We start from the raw sequence: 12,453 nt of genomic DNA, 5'->3' as shown, positions 1-12,453 counted from the left end.
TGTGCTGTCTTTCAAAGCACTTTTAAGGAAAAATGGAAAATCCATACAGCTGTGAGTGTTGGGACAGCATTTCCCTACAAGCCCCATAGCAGTTCCCCATGGCTGAAACCCAAAAGTGTTACCTTCACTCTGAAAGATAAAGTTTTACTAAACCCTGCCTGTGCCTGTGGTCTCATCCCTGGCCCCGGGTCATTGAGGCTCCCTCTTGGTTATAGATTAGAACCTGAATGGTGTTCATCACCTCTTCCAGATGGAGCAGAACAGAGAAAGTGTTAGCCCAGACCCTAAGGCTTTTCCATAAACTGTTCCCTACTTGTGAGGAATTTGGGAGCTCCTAAACAGAGAAGATGAGGGAGGAAAGACCAAGTTAAATGGCAAGGTGCTGTATTTGGGGTATTCTTGCACCGCTCAAGTAGTAGGAAGAGCAAGGTGGCACACTGGGCAACTTTATCCACACATGGAGTGCATTCATTCCCATGAAATGCTCTGCCTGGCTTGTCACTATTCCTGTTCTGAAATTGATTTTTTAAATAAAAAATGAGGCAGAAGTCAGACCAGCTCACAGACTGGCAGCCTGTAAAAAGCCAGGGCTTCCCCACAGCACTTTCATCACAACTGACTTGGTTTCATCCTCGTTTGTCCTTGCTACCCAGAACAACAGGGGGTTTATCCAGAATTTTTCCTGATTTATTTTTTGTTTAGGCACACTGGCTCATTTCTAGGAAAGCTCTGAGTTGGTTCGCATTTACAAGGCATTTTCTTCTGGATCTCCTAGAAATGCATTTATTTTCTTTATGAAAAATATGGATACATTTCCCACCAGGGAAATGGCGGAGTCACCATCCCTGGAAGTGCTCCAGAAACTGATCAGTGTGGCGATACGATTTGGTGGGCATGGTGGTACTTGGGTAAGGTTGGACTCAATGATCTTGGAAGTCTTCTCCAGCCTTAATGATTCCGTGAATTCCATGAGAGGGTGTTTTGAGCAGCATCTCTGGTGTGGGTGAGCCGCTCCGCGTGGCCTGGCAGACTCACATCCCTCTCCCCTGTCTCACAGGTCTCGCATCCGCCGGGAGCTGTTCATCGAGGAGATCCAAGCCGGGAGCCAGAGCCAGGCCGGGTCGAGCGACTCTCCTTCGGCCAGGAGCAGCAGGGCGGCTCACAGCTCCGAGGGGGACAGCTGCGACGGCGTGGACGCGGAAGGCCCTCCCGAGGGGAAGCCGAGTGGCCCGGAGGCGGATGAGTACAGCAATGCAACCGCAAAGTCTCAGGGAGGGCCCGCCGAGCCGGCTTTTGAGGCGGGGGAAGAGGCACTGCAAGGCGCCAGGTCTTCGGAGAAAGCGGAGCCGTTCCAGGCCGAGAGCCTGGAGGACACCGACGACGAGGGCCGGCTCAGAGCACCGCGCCAGAGCTCCCCGCCGGCACCACAGCGCCCGGGAGAAGCTCTGGAGACACTGCCAAACTCTGCCACGGAAGGGGATGCCTCTACCTCAGCTGCCTCCACCTCAGTCCTTACGGGGGAGAGCTCCTACAAGTCAAAAGAAAGTTCGGAGAAAACCTCCAGTGTGCCAAGTACGAGCTCGACGCCGGCCGCAGGCTCGCAGAAAGCCAACTCTCTCCAGAGCTTGTTCGGCTTCTCGGAGGCGGCGAGCTCCAGGAACACGCGAGACAGCTCCCTGAGGAAAAAGAAAGCGGCCAACTTGAACAACATCATCCACCGCTTGGAGAAGGCCGCGAGTCGGGAAGAGGCCGTCGAGTGGGAGTTTTGAGATTAAACTGGCCCAACTCGGGAGAGCTGGGAAGTCAAACTGGACCTCTACTGGTTTTATTGTGTTCGCACTTAACCGCCCTGCGGGCCACAGGGCAAAAACGCCATAGGCCAAGGTGCATATAGAAATCAAAAAGGAGCGTTAAGCCCAATTTATGTTTGTGTTTTCGAGGAAGAAAACTGAAATGTGTAGTCGAGCTTTTTTGTACCCTGAAGTGTTTTTATTATTGCCCTAAGTGATTTCCACAATTTCTGGAATAACTCATACAGCTTTGCCTTGTGCCCTCCTCTTTGGTGTGGGGCTTTAAAAAAATGAAAAACGGAAAAAGAAAAGAAAAAAAAAAACTAAAAAGGAAAAAAAAAAACTTAAAAAAAAATCAAACCCACATATTAAAAGGGGGCTTTTTATCTGCCATCTAATGGCTACAGAGCGATAATACACTATTATCTTCTTAAACCAGGAAAAAAGGGGAGATTTTTCAAAAAAAAAGAAAAAAAAAGAAAGTTTTTTGTAGCTGTTCAGTTGCCACTAAGAGATTGCACAGTCAACCGACTCTAAACACACTAGTTTGGATTCCTACATATTTTCAAGAAAAGAAAAGAATCTTGTTGTTTGAAACTTTGAATTAAAAAAAAAAAAAACACATTTACTCCACATATTTTTTAACAAAACAAAAAAAAAGTCACATCAGGAAAATATCTTAATTTGTGGTAGCTGACTTAGTGTTTTCTTGTAAGTGAAATAGAATATTGACACGTAGTGCACATTGTTTCATAGCTTTAACTGATTCTGGTCTTTTGCAGCCCAGAATTTGTTTAATACACTCCATTTTAGGCCAAATCAGGACAAAAAAAAAAAAATCTGAATCTAGGTATTTTATAATCTGCTTTTTAACCTCTAACCACAGAGCACGCTGATCAGACCTCATATCTAGGAGGTTTAGGAGACAACTTAGAAACAGCATGTACTTGATCATTTCACTTGGTTCGTAGTGTACAGGATTTCCTCTCAGCAAAGACAGATCGCTCCAAAAACGTTGGCCAGTAACATTTCAGCCGCTACTTCGGGGGCGTAGTCCGTATCCCGAATATTCAGCTTGCCTGGAATCGATGGAAAAGCAGTTCACGTGTCCGATTGCTGTCACACACCACTAAGAGGGACTGGAGCTGCCGCAGATCCGGCCCTTTTCCTGCTGTTGGTGGCCATTTACTGACTCTCTTCCCACCACGAGCACTGATTTTAAATATGTTTTAGTTGTGGGAAGCTTATTTTTTTTTTGTGTGGATAAAGAGTACATGGCAATGACCAGACGGGCTCTTACCAGGATGGAAGCAGCCCAGACTCCAAACCAAAACCTTCGTGCTCTCGAGTCCCAGTCTAGCCCGTTCTGCCCTGCAGAAATACAGCCTTTTTTTTTTTTCTTTTTTCCCCCCATTATTTTATGCACAGGTTAGGGCTGATCAAAGTACAAATCAAATTCTAACTTGTCTCTAACTCCTCCTGTTGTCTATATGTATATGCGTGAGCATAGAGGTGCGTGGAAGGATGTGTGTGCGTGAGTGTGTGCGTGCAATTTTATACGTCTGTGTATTTTCTTACGTACTTGTGCACACATAGAGTGCATTACTGCCACCTTTTTTCAATAAGCTGTTTTATCAGTTATGGCTTCTACAAGTTTGCTAATTTAGACTCCTTTATTGCCATATCTTTAAAACTAACAATAGATGATTTCGGAATATATATATATATATAAATATATATATATATAATTTTTTTTTGCTTATTTATAGGTGCTGTATTTTATTATCTGATTGTTAGGAAGGGATGAAAGGGGGCAAATATTCTTTAGAGGGATAGACTGCCGGCAGTATTGGGTATAATTTACAAGATGTAGTTGTCATACTGTATATTATTGATTGAAGACTTTTTTGACCGTATTGTGTATCATTGAACTTTTGTCTTAGGTCAGCATCTTTTTGATGACACTTTAATGGTGCATTCATTACTTCTTAAGTTTAATTAATATTACTTTTCTGATTTTGGGGGAGGGAGGGATGGGGAGAGGAGTTCCGACTTTAAAGGTATGTTCCCAATATTACACCTCAGTGTGCTTGTATTAATTCATTAGTAGGATTTTTGACTGTAAGATGTGAAACCACATTTCTTGCATGATGTTTTAGAACTTATGTATTTCATTTACAGTCTCTTAACAAGCGACAGCAGCACTTAGCGCAAGTTTTCACAAATTAAGAATCAGTACACTAAAATCCATCCTTTTCCATGATTGAGGAAAGAAGGCTCTAGGAGGCTGAAAGGCAGGGATTTATTTCCGATTTTCACTGCTAGCTGTTTCAGGATTCCTCCTTGGGTAATTGGGGACTTGTGATGCAAAACTAAAACTGAGAAGCGGAGAGAGCAGCTGCCCCTTTCTGTGATGAGCTGAGGAGAGGATTGGTAGTGACAGACACCAGTGTGTGACAGCACGTGCTGGGAGCAGTTCCACCTTCCCACCGGGAGGGCCGTCACCCCCTGGGAACAGCCAGCTAGGGGAGAACGGGGTGAAGCAAAGGGTTACCTCTCTGTACTTGTCCAGTGTCCTGGTTTGAATTCCAAAGCACAGCTCCATCGATAAATGCACGTCCTGGTAAAACACACATACCTTGAAACAAGTCACAACGAGCTGCGTCTTCAGCCAAGAACCAAACATTCTGGCTGGGAGACGCAGATGTTTTCTTATGTTCTTTATTATTATTTTTTTGTTGTTGTTGTTGTTTGGTTCAGGTTGGGGTTTTTTATTAATTAATTCTAGGCAATACACTTGCCAGTCTGTTCCTACTGTCCTTGTCTGCTGATTTGAGATCCAGGTGCTGGATGCGGTCAAGTGGTTACTCTCGGCTTTCTCCATAGTGAGGGGGTTTTTTTCTGTTTGATGATTTATTTTTTTTTTTTAGTTATTTTTTTGGTTTTAAATTAATATTCCCCAAACTGTTCTTGTGCCTGTGTCTATCTGATTGCATTCCATGATGCTTACTGAGAGCTCTGGCTGCACTGTACGACAGCAGAACTGTATTCACAGGTCGCACGCAAATGCAGCACTTAAGGTCAATCTCTCTTCTTAATAAGCAATACGTAAGTGCCTTGAAACATATCTTTTCCCCCCCCCCCGTTTATTTTTGGTTTGCTTTTCAGGTTTCCACCAGTTCTTTAGGATTCTTTAGCGTCTGCCCACTTTTTAATGCTGTAATGATTTTTAAAAAGCATATCTGTAGCTTGCCCTAGAGGAAATCTTCCTTTCATAACACTAACTGTTAATTCTAAACTCCATTATTACATCTGAGTCATGTAATTTTGCTGGATAAAGACAGCATTCAGAAGTCAGAAGTCACTCCATCCTGCCAAGGGTCGTCATTGGGATCTATTATGAAATTAATCAAATAAAATGCTGTCAGTATTTCCTATATTTTTGGCACTTTATTAGTGGCTTAGCTCCTTTTGCTGTTTCATATGTAATGATCTGCGTTGAATGTGGATTAGCCTGCTGAGATGCTGCTGGGGTGACCTGGGCCTTGCTGCCTGGAGTCCCTTTGGGTTCCTTGATGACCCCCTCCTTTAAGGGCAGGGGCAGACGAGCACCCTCAGATTGAGCTCGTGGAGTTTAAGTGATGCTCCCGGTTTTTCCCGGCATTTAGCCAAGGTCACAGCTGCTTTTCTGTTGGAAAGTATAATGGATTAGCTTGAACTACTGCTGAGATTCTCGGGTTGGACATGAGTTACCTACTGGCTTTCCAAAGTGGCCGAGCCCCCCCAGTGCAGAGACTGAACTTGCACCGCAGGGTGTGAGCCGTGGTTGGGATCAGGTGCAGCACTTGGAACTCACACGTGGAGGAAAACGTGCATTGGAATAACTTCTTTTACTTAATTAAAAGGACAAAAAGTTGGAGGAGAAGAAATGCCAAAGAGTAGGACAGTGGCTGTCACCCCCTTGGGTCTCTGATTCCAGGGGAAGGGAATGTGTGACGTGGGGCAGAGCCCTCACTGCCAGCGTTTCTTTTCCTGATGGATAAAAGCACAGGCAGTTTTCAGAAAATCCATCATGCCAGACTCTGTTTTTTCCCTGGGTTCTTTAAAAGCATTTTATTTTCTCTCTCTGTTTCCAGTTCCATGCTCTTACTAACACCGTGCATGAAGGGCCAGGGCTGTTTTAACAGAAATACGTTTATATTGCAGTTAAAATTGTCAATTTTTCTTTCTGGATGGTTAGGGAAGGAAAAAAGTGTAGTGCTTTGTTTGCTAAAAGCCAGCAAAGAGTATCCCTTGGCAGAGGGGTCATGCAGTGGGATTGTCAATACACTTCCATTTTTGAGGATACAGATTTCAGAGAACAGGATTGCACATGTTTATTGGCAGAAATGCATTTAATTACAGTTTCTGTTGATGCCATAAAATTGGACCATTTTATTTACTCATCTGTAAAATGCCTATAGAAAGAGCTGCCCTTTAAAGGAACCTGTGTCAGTGCACTCTGCCCATATCATGAATTAGTGAGTCCTTTAGTAATAAACTTCTTGCTGTAATAGGGAAGATCTATATTGCAGCTGAAAAGAAAAAAAGAATGTGCCTTTCTCATTAGCTAAAAGATCTTTGCATTATTTTTATGTAACCTGTTGATATGGGAATGGTGTAGAGCAGGAGGGTCATGAACACGACAGAATTCTATGCAATATTCTCTGATCCAATTACTTAAAACTTGCTGGTTTTCAATCCTTTATCAGGAGAAATAGTAAGTTAAGGAAGTGCATTGTTCTGGTGGTAGTTCAAACTACAAAGCTGATAAATTGACATAAAATAGGATTGAGGGAAATGTGACAAAATAATGTAATGAAATGGTGGAAAATGCTCACAGTGGTTGCAGTCCCCACTAGCACAGCTACTGTCAGAAGTCTGTCATTTTTCATGTTAAAATTATTAATTTCAGATATTCTTAAAGCTTATGTGAATAAAAATGCTCCTGGCAAAAACAGGACAGGTTAGAAATCCCCCACACACCAAAAAAAAATCCCCATTTTGACCGTATATAAACTATGAGGGCACAGGAAAAAAAGTAATTGGGTTTGGACACTTTGCACTTGAATCCAAAATGGTTTATTTAAACTGGAACACCACAGTGATCTGGACCAGTGCCTTTAGAAGGGTTGCAAAGAGATCAGTAATCCTGGCTATTTGTTGCAGACTGAAAGTCAGGTGGTGACATTTTTAACCTGCAGATGGAGGGCACTGTTTTTACTTCATTTGTGTCTCTTAAATCCTCCCTTATTTCCTCTTCACCCAGTGGATTTTCTCTGTCTTAAGCCACGAGTGTGGTTGAGCTCCAGGCATTTCTTGGAGACTGTCCAGAAGCAGGAGGAGGAGAAGGAAAGTTGGTTCTTAGGTGGGGGCTGGATTTAACATTTTATAAACCAAATCAAAGCTTTCCCATGAGTGTGTGGCAGTTTGGGCCCTGATTTGACCATCTGGTTATAGCCTCCTATCCCTAAATTTAATTCCCATGGATAAAACATCAGCAAAGCAGGATTGAGTTGACTCCTGTGTTGTCCTGCTGCTTTCCCCTGTCACTTCCTGCTGCCCCACTGTGTGAACATCAACATTTTCTTCCTTTGTGTTGCATATACAATCAACTTATTTTTTAAAAAATAGAGAATTTAAAAATTCTATACAAAGAAAATACTCTTCCCCCCCTCTTCTCCCCCCAGCAGTTTAAAATCTGGTTTTAAATTGCAAGGAGAATCACTGGCTTGGGAAGCACGAGATCTGGGTTTATTTTCTGGCTCAGCCTTCTTAGTTTGAAAAGGGATGTAGCAATCCTTGTCTCCTTCATTGAGCTCTAAAACACAGAAATATAATTTCAGCAATTTGTTCTTCCCTCCCCATCTCTTTTATGGGATATATTGACTATGCCATATATAAAATATAGTTAATAATGAACTTTATAGCAAGAAAAGCCCTTTATGCCTTGCCTAGGGACTGATTTGTCCTACATGACCAGGTCATGGACTGTACCCTACCCTATTAATATGCAAGGATAAAATGGTTTTATGCTCTGAACGTGAAATTTATCCTTTTGGAGAAGATTAGCGTTAGGCCTGTGCACTTAAGTTTTCAGAAAGCCTTAAAAACAGGTATGTGAGTGGTGCCATCTCTGTCCTCAGGGATGATTCCCCCCCAGCCAAGCAGTACTGTGGCATATTTAATAGAAGTTATTAGTTATAAGGTCATTTTCCAGTTGAAGAAAGTCGTTCATTGAACTTCATTAGCGAGCCCCTCACCCTCTGGTACAATCCAGGACCTGCTTTTCCCAGGATCTGGGCACTCCATGTCTATCCCAAAATCCTTACCTGTCTATGAAGTCTGTGTTTCTACAATTACTTTATGAATGAAACAAAAACCTAATGGGATTCCCGGGCTTGATTTTCACTGCTATTAACAAACATGTTCTGGCACTAAAGTGCATTAAAAGGAAATGCCTCCTTTTAAAAAATTAATAAGATTATTGTATTTTTCCTTGTCCAGCTCTTCTGTAAAGGACAGTTCTGCCATTTTTCAAGCTGGCTTTACTGACAGTGAGGTGAGGAGATTTTAGCCACAGTTCTGTAGGTTTCTTATTATTAAAACTGTTGGTTTCATTGTGTCATTTCAGTTTCTTTACATTTTGAACCAGCTGAGTTCAGAGAGCAGCTGAATCCTCAACCACAATGGAACAGTGCAGGAAACAGTTCAGCAAAAGTAGATGCCCCTGTGATGTCACGTCTTGGACTTCCTGTTTGAATTTTAGAGATATTTGTGCTTCAAAGTACAATCCTCATCCAAAGATCCTTGGAAATGGACAGTCATGCCAGGAATTTCCTGCTGTTGTGGTGCCATACCTGCTTTTTTGCATAGTTGCTGTGTAATTGTGGTGGTGTCATGGCAGCACAACCTCTCTGTTGATAGCAAGAATAATGGCACGAGTTGCATTCTCTTCTGTCTATGCGGGTAATTAATATGCATTTTTAGGAGTTGTTAAATGTGTCTGTGTACATCATTCCGGTATGGAAAAGCCCCTCTGTGTATTTAGTATTTGTGTGCTTGGTCTTAATGGTGCAGTTAGAATTGCTACAGCCAAATTTGTGAAGTCATTTGGGACGCAGGTGAGCGAGGGCTTAAAACCAATATGTATTTTAATGGGTGGAGATGCCATTTCCCACTTGTCAGATCTGTTCCCCTTTGCAAAGAGGGGATTAGTCATGGGAGAGACTGGGCTGTTGGAGATACACGGGTTTAGCTAATGAGGACGGGGGAGATCATGTTCAGAATACATAAAAATGATCCCAAGGGTCTGAGATGTGCAAGAGTGAAACCTCACCTGCAACATCCTGTGATAATTACTCTTTAGATTTGGCTCCTGCAGGAGGTTAATATGCCAGATATTTGCACACTTACAGTGTACTTTCCTATATCTGTGTACAGCAGGAAGGTGGACAGTAAAGACATATTTAAAACAATAACAAAACCATCTGATTAAGTAAATAATAACCGAGTGTCAAATTCAAGCAGTTCAGGCTTGCTCTCCCTAAGCTGAAAATTTAAGTATTCTTTGGAACGAGATAAAAAACCTCTGTTAGGCAGCTCCTCTTGGAAGGCGAGTGTCTGTGCTTTCAGGAGAATAAATAAAACCTGCCACTTGACTTGCTCTGAAGTACAATCTTGTCCCCAAGTAACTAGAAAAAAACACTTTCTACAATCAGTCTTTCAATCAGACTTCTCTGGCTTTTGTAGCTTATGTTGGACCCTTCGTGCTATTTTGATGTGTTATTTATATGTGGGTAAGTTATTACTAGCTTTAAAAGTGTTTCCAAAGTACCTGGTTACCTCTGGATGCTGGTACAGGTGATACAGGGAGTACTTGAGCATCTAGTTCAGAAAGGAGCCGTGTGGGGAATAAGCAAGGTCACATCTATATCATACTTTTCCTTGATCAGGGCTTCCATTTCCTTCTCACTTTCTCCATCCAGAGATGGAGATCATGGATTGTTTCTTTTTTTCTGTGGGGGAAAGATTTTAGTTAAGCTTAAAATTCTTTTGTTTTCACTCAGAAGGCATATCATCCAAATCCTGTACGCTGCCCATTTCCCGGTTTTTTTAGGGGTTTGCTACTTTCCTGAAATTTACTATTTAACAAGCTTTCTCTGCTTGGAAAGCTATGTGCCTTATTTCCTAATCTCTTCATGGAGAATAATCTAAAGCACAGTGATCTGGATTGCAGCATTCCCAGCCGCTTTTCCCTTGGAGGGGAGCAAACACTGGTGGAGTCACACATCACCCCTTTGCTCACGAGCCCTTCCCACACTGTGCTTGAGTCTTAGTGCAATAGAAACTCTGGTTCTGTGTCTGGAGGGTCGTGTCCTGCTGCCAACACAGCCAAGCACGAGCTCTGGTTTAGGAGAATTCAGGTTCCTGGGGGTAAAAAAAAAAATAAATATCCATATCCCTGTGGGTTGGCTCCAGTGGGTGTCGGGGTAGGAATCAACCATCACCCAGCAGTGTTGATCTCGTCAGGCTCAGTCTCACCCCGCGTGCTCGTAGGTCTGTCAGCATCCAAAAAACACTCGTGGACATCAACCACCACAGTCCCATGTCCTTCAGTGCCATCAGTCACAGCTGCTGTCCCCATTTCCACCCCCAGAGCCGTGTTGGCTCTGGGTTAGGCACTCTAAAGTCATTCCAGTCTTAATTTGGTTCTGTCCAGAAGAGGCTTTCACCCACCAGCACCCTCAGCCCTTCCCAGCCCTCGTGTGCCCTTTCCCAAGCTCGCTCTCTCTACAGCATCATAAGGTGAAATACATAAAGGTGGTTTGAAATTAGGAAAACAATCTAATATTTCCTATTTATGAGATTAATTTTAACGGTTGGGGTTTTTTGTTGAGATTTGGGGTTTTTTTTGTTTGTTTGATATAAACACAACAGGAGTATACATATCATTGGTTTGGGTTGGAAGGGACCTTAAAAATCATCTAATTCCAACCCCCTGCCATGGGCAAGGACAACTTCCACTAGACCAGGTTGTTATCCCCTAAATGGATGTTGGAGAAAGCTTGAGATATCCTAGAGATGGAGCAGGTGGTGTTGGCTCTTAGTATCCATATCATTGTTCCCCTGTTGTGTTTTCTAGAGCAATCATTTTTTCTTTTAAGGAAAAAAAAAAGTATTTTATCTAAATGCCTAATAAATAATATTATTTAAATAGCTTTTAAAATAATTTAGGACTGAGAACAAGAAGCCTCAGTTGTGAGAGAAGAGACTTAGAGTATACAGAGAGAGAAAATACCCTGAGCCTCCTAGAGCCTCTACTGAGAATTTGCTGAAGATGCAGAGCCCCTGGTCAGAGCACATTGCGATTGTTCATTTAAAATGAGAGACTGGTTTCCCGTGATGTTCATCTTTGTTGGCATTTGTTTGACTTTCTGAATTCAGAGCTGATTTCTTTCTCGTTCAAAGTTGGTCGAGGAGAAAAAAAAAAAAAAAAAAAAAAAAAAAAAAAACCACAAAAAGGGAGAAAAATCACAATTCACCTTGTGCAGCAGCAGCTTTTCCTGGCGTGAGCTCTGGAGATCCACGTCGTGCGTTGGTCTGGGCCATAGGGGGGGTGTTCAGTTTTCTTGCAGCATCGAGACAGGTTCAGACAGGTTTTCCCTGGCGAGGTAACACTGGTGAGCGAGAGAAAAGCTGCAGAAGCCAGACTGCAACCCCGAATTTGGGGTGGGGGGAGCATGTCCGCAGGAGGGACGGTCCGAGGGCTCCGGGAGCACTGACCCGGCCCCGCGGCACCACCTGGCGTGGGCAAAGCTGGAAGGTGCCGAGCCAGTTGCAGGGCACATCACTCACCACTTCTGTGGATTGGGAAGCAAATTTGCACTTTGCCTTTCGAGGGTGTCCTACTAAAAAAAAAAAAACAAAAAACCATCCGATGAATTTCCCACTAAAAAACCATCCGATGAGTTTCCCCACGTCAGGTTCTTTTCCTTCTGGCTTAGCCCAAAAGAAAAAGAAAATAAGATTAAATAAGCCCTTGTGTAACTGTTGGATAAGCTCTGCCAAACAGAAGGTTGTTCCTCTCGGAATACTCTATGCATTTCTGTGGTGAAAAGCATTTTTTTCCCATTCCTTGCTGGAAACGCTGCGAGAATGTCACACGTAGGAATTTGGACGTCGATCCCAAAGTAGGTGGAGGCTGGGGAGGGGGAATGTTCTTTTTTTTTTTCTTTTTTTTTTTTTTTTATTTTTTTCCCTCATGTCCCTTTTCATTTATTTTTTTTTTTAATTAAAAAAATTAACTCTTTTGCATTTGTGCAATAACTACTTGCCATGAGAATGGGCAGACCTTGGAAATGCCCCGACTACTAACACAGCACAAGATGAACTCGAACAGAAAGTGGTGTACTTTTTCCTGAGAACTTTTTTTTTTTTTTTAAATAATAAGCTCAGTTTTTACCCCAGTGTATTGTGGTGTCTTACATTTTTAGCAGTATTTTATATTTTTTCTGTAACGCACTAAGTCTTAGATGTTTTTAGAGCTTGTTTGTTATATTCACAATCACAGATTTTAAAAAAAAAAAAAAGGAAAAAAAAAAAAATCCTCACAAAGACCCAA

The 12,453-nt window shown here is 42.5% G+C and overlaps 1 protein-coding gene across 8 annotated transcripts in view; it reads left to right on the top strand.

Moving 5' to 3' along the window:
- Positions 1–12,453, top strand: part of CUX1 (cut like homeobox 1) — a 271,777-nt gene that overhangs the window by 238,686 nt on the left and 20,638 nt on the right. For 7 of the 8 annotated variants that reach the window (XM_027664423.1, XM_027664418.1, XM_027664417.1 and 4 more), the window contains one exon: positions 1,058–12,453. The exons of the other annotated variant lie outside the window; for it this stretch is intronic. In XM_027664423.1, the coding sequence (XP_027520224.1) occupies positions 1,058–1,769 (712 nt within the window). In that variant the 3' untranslated portion in view covers positions 1,770–12,453. The remainder of the gene's footprint in view (positions 1–1,057) is intronic. 8 annotated transcript variants of the gene reach the window in all.

Source organism: Corapipo altera, unplaced genomic scaffold (genome assembly GCF_003945725.1).
Source record: "Corapipo altera isolate COAL_440 unplaced genomic scaffold, ASM394572v1 181b, whole genome shotgun sequence".
NCBI lineage: Eukaryota > Metazoa > Chordata > Aves > Passeriformes > Pipridae > Corapipo > Corapipo altera.
This window is presented reverse-complemented; position numbering and strand designations above follow the sequence as displayed.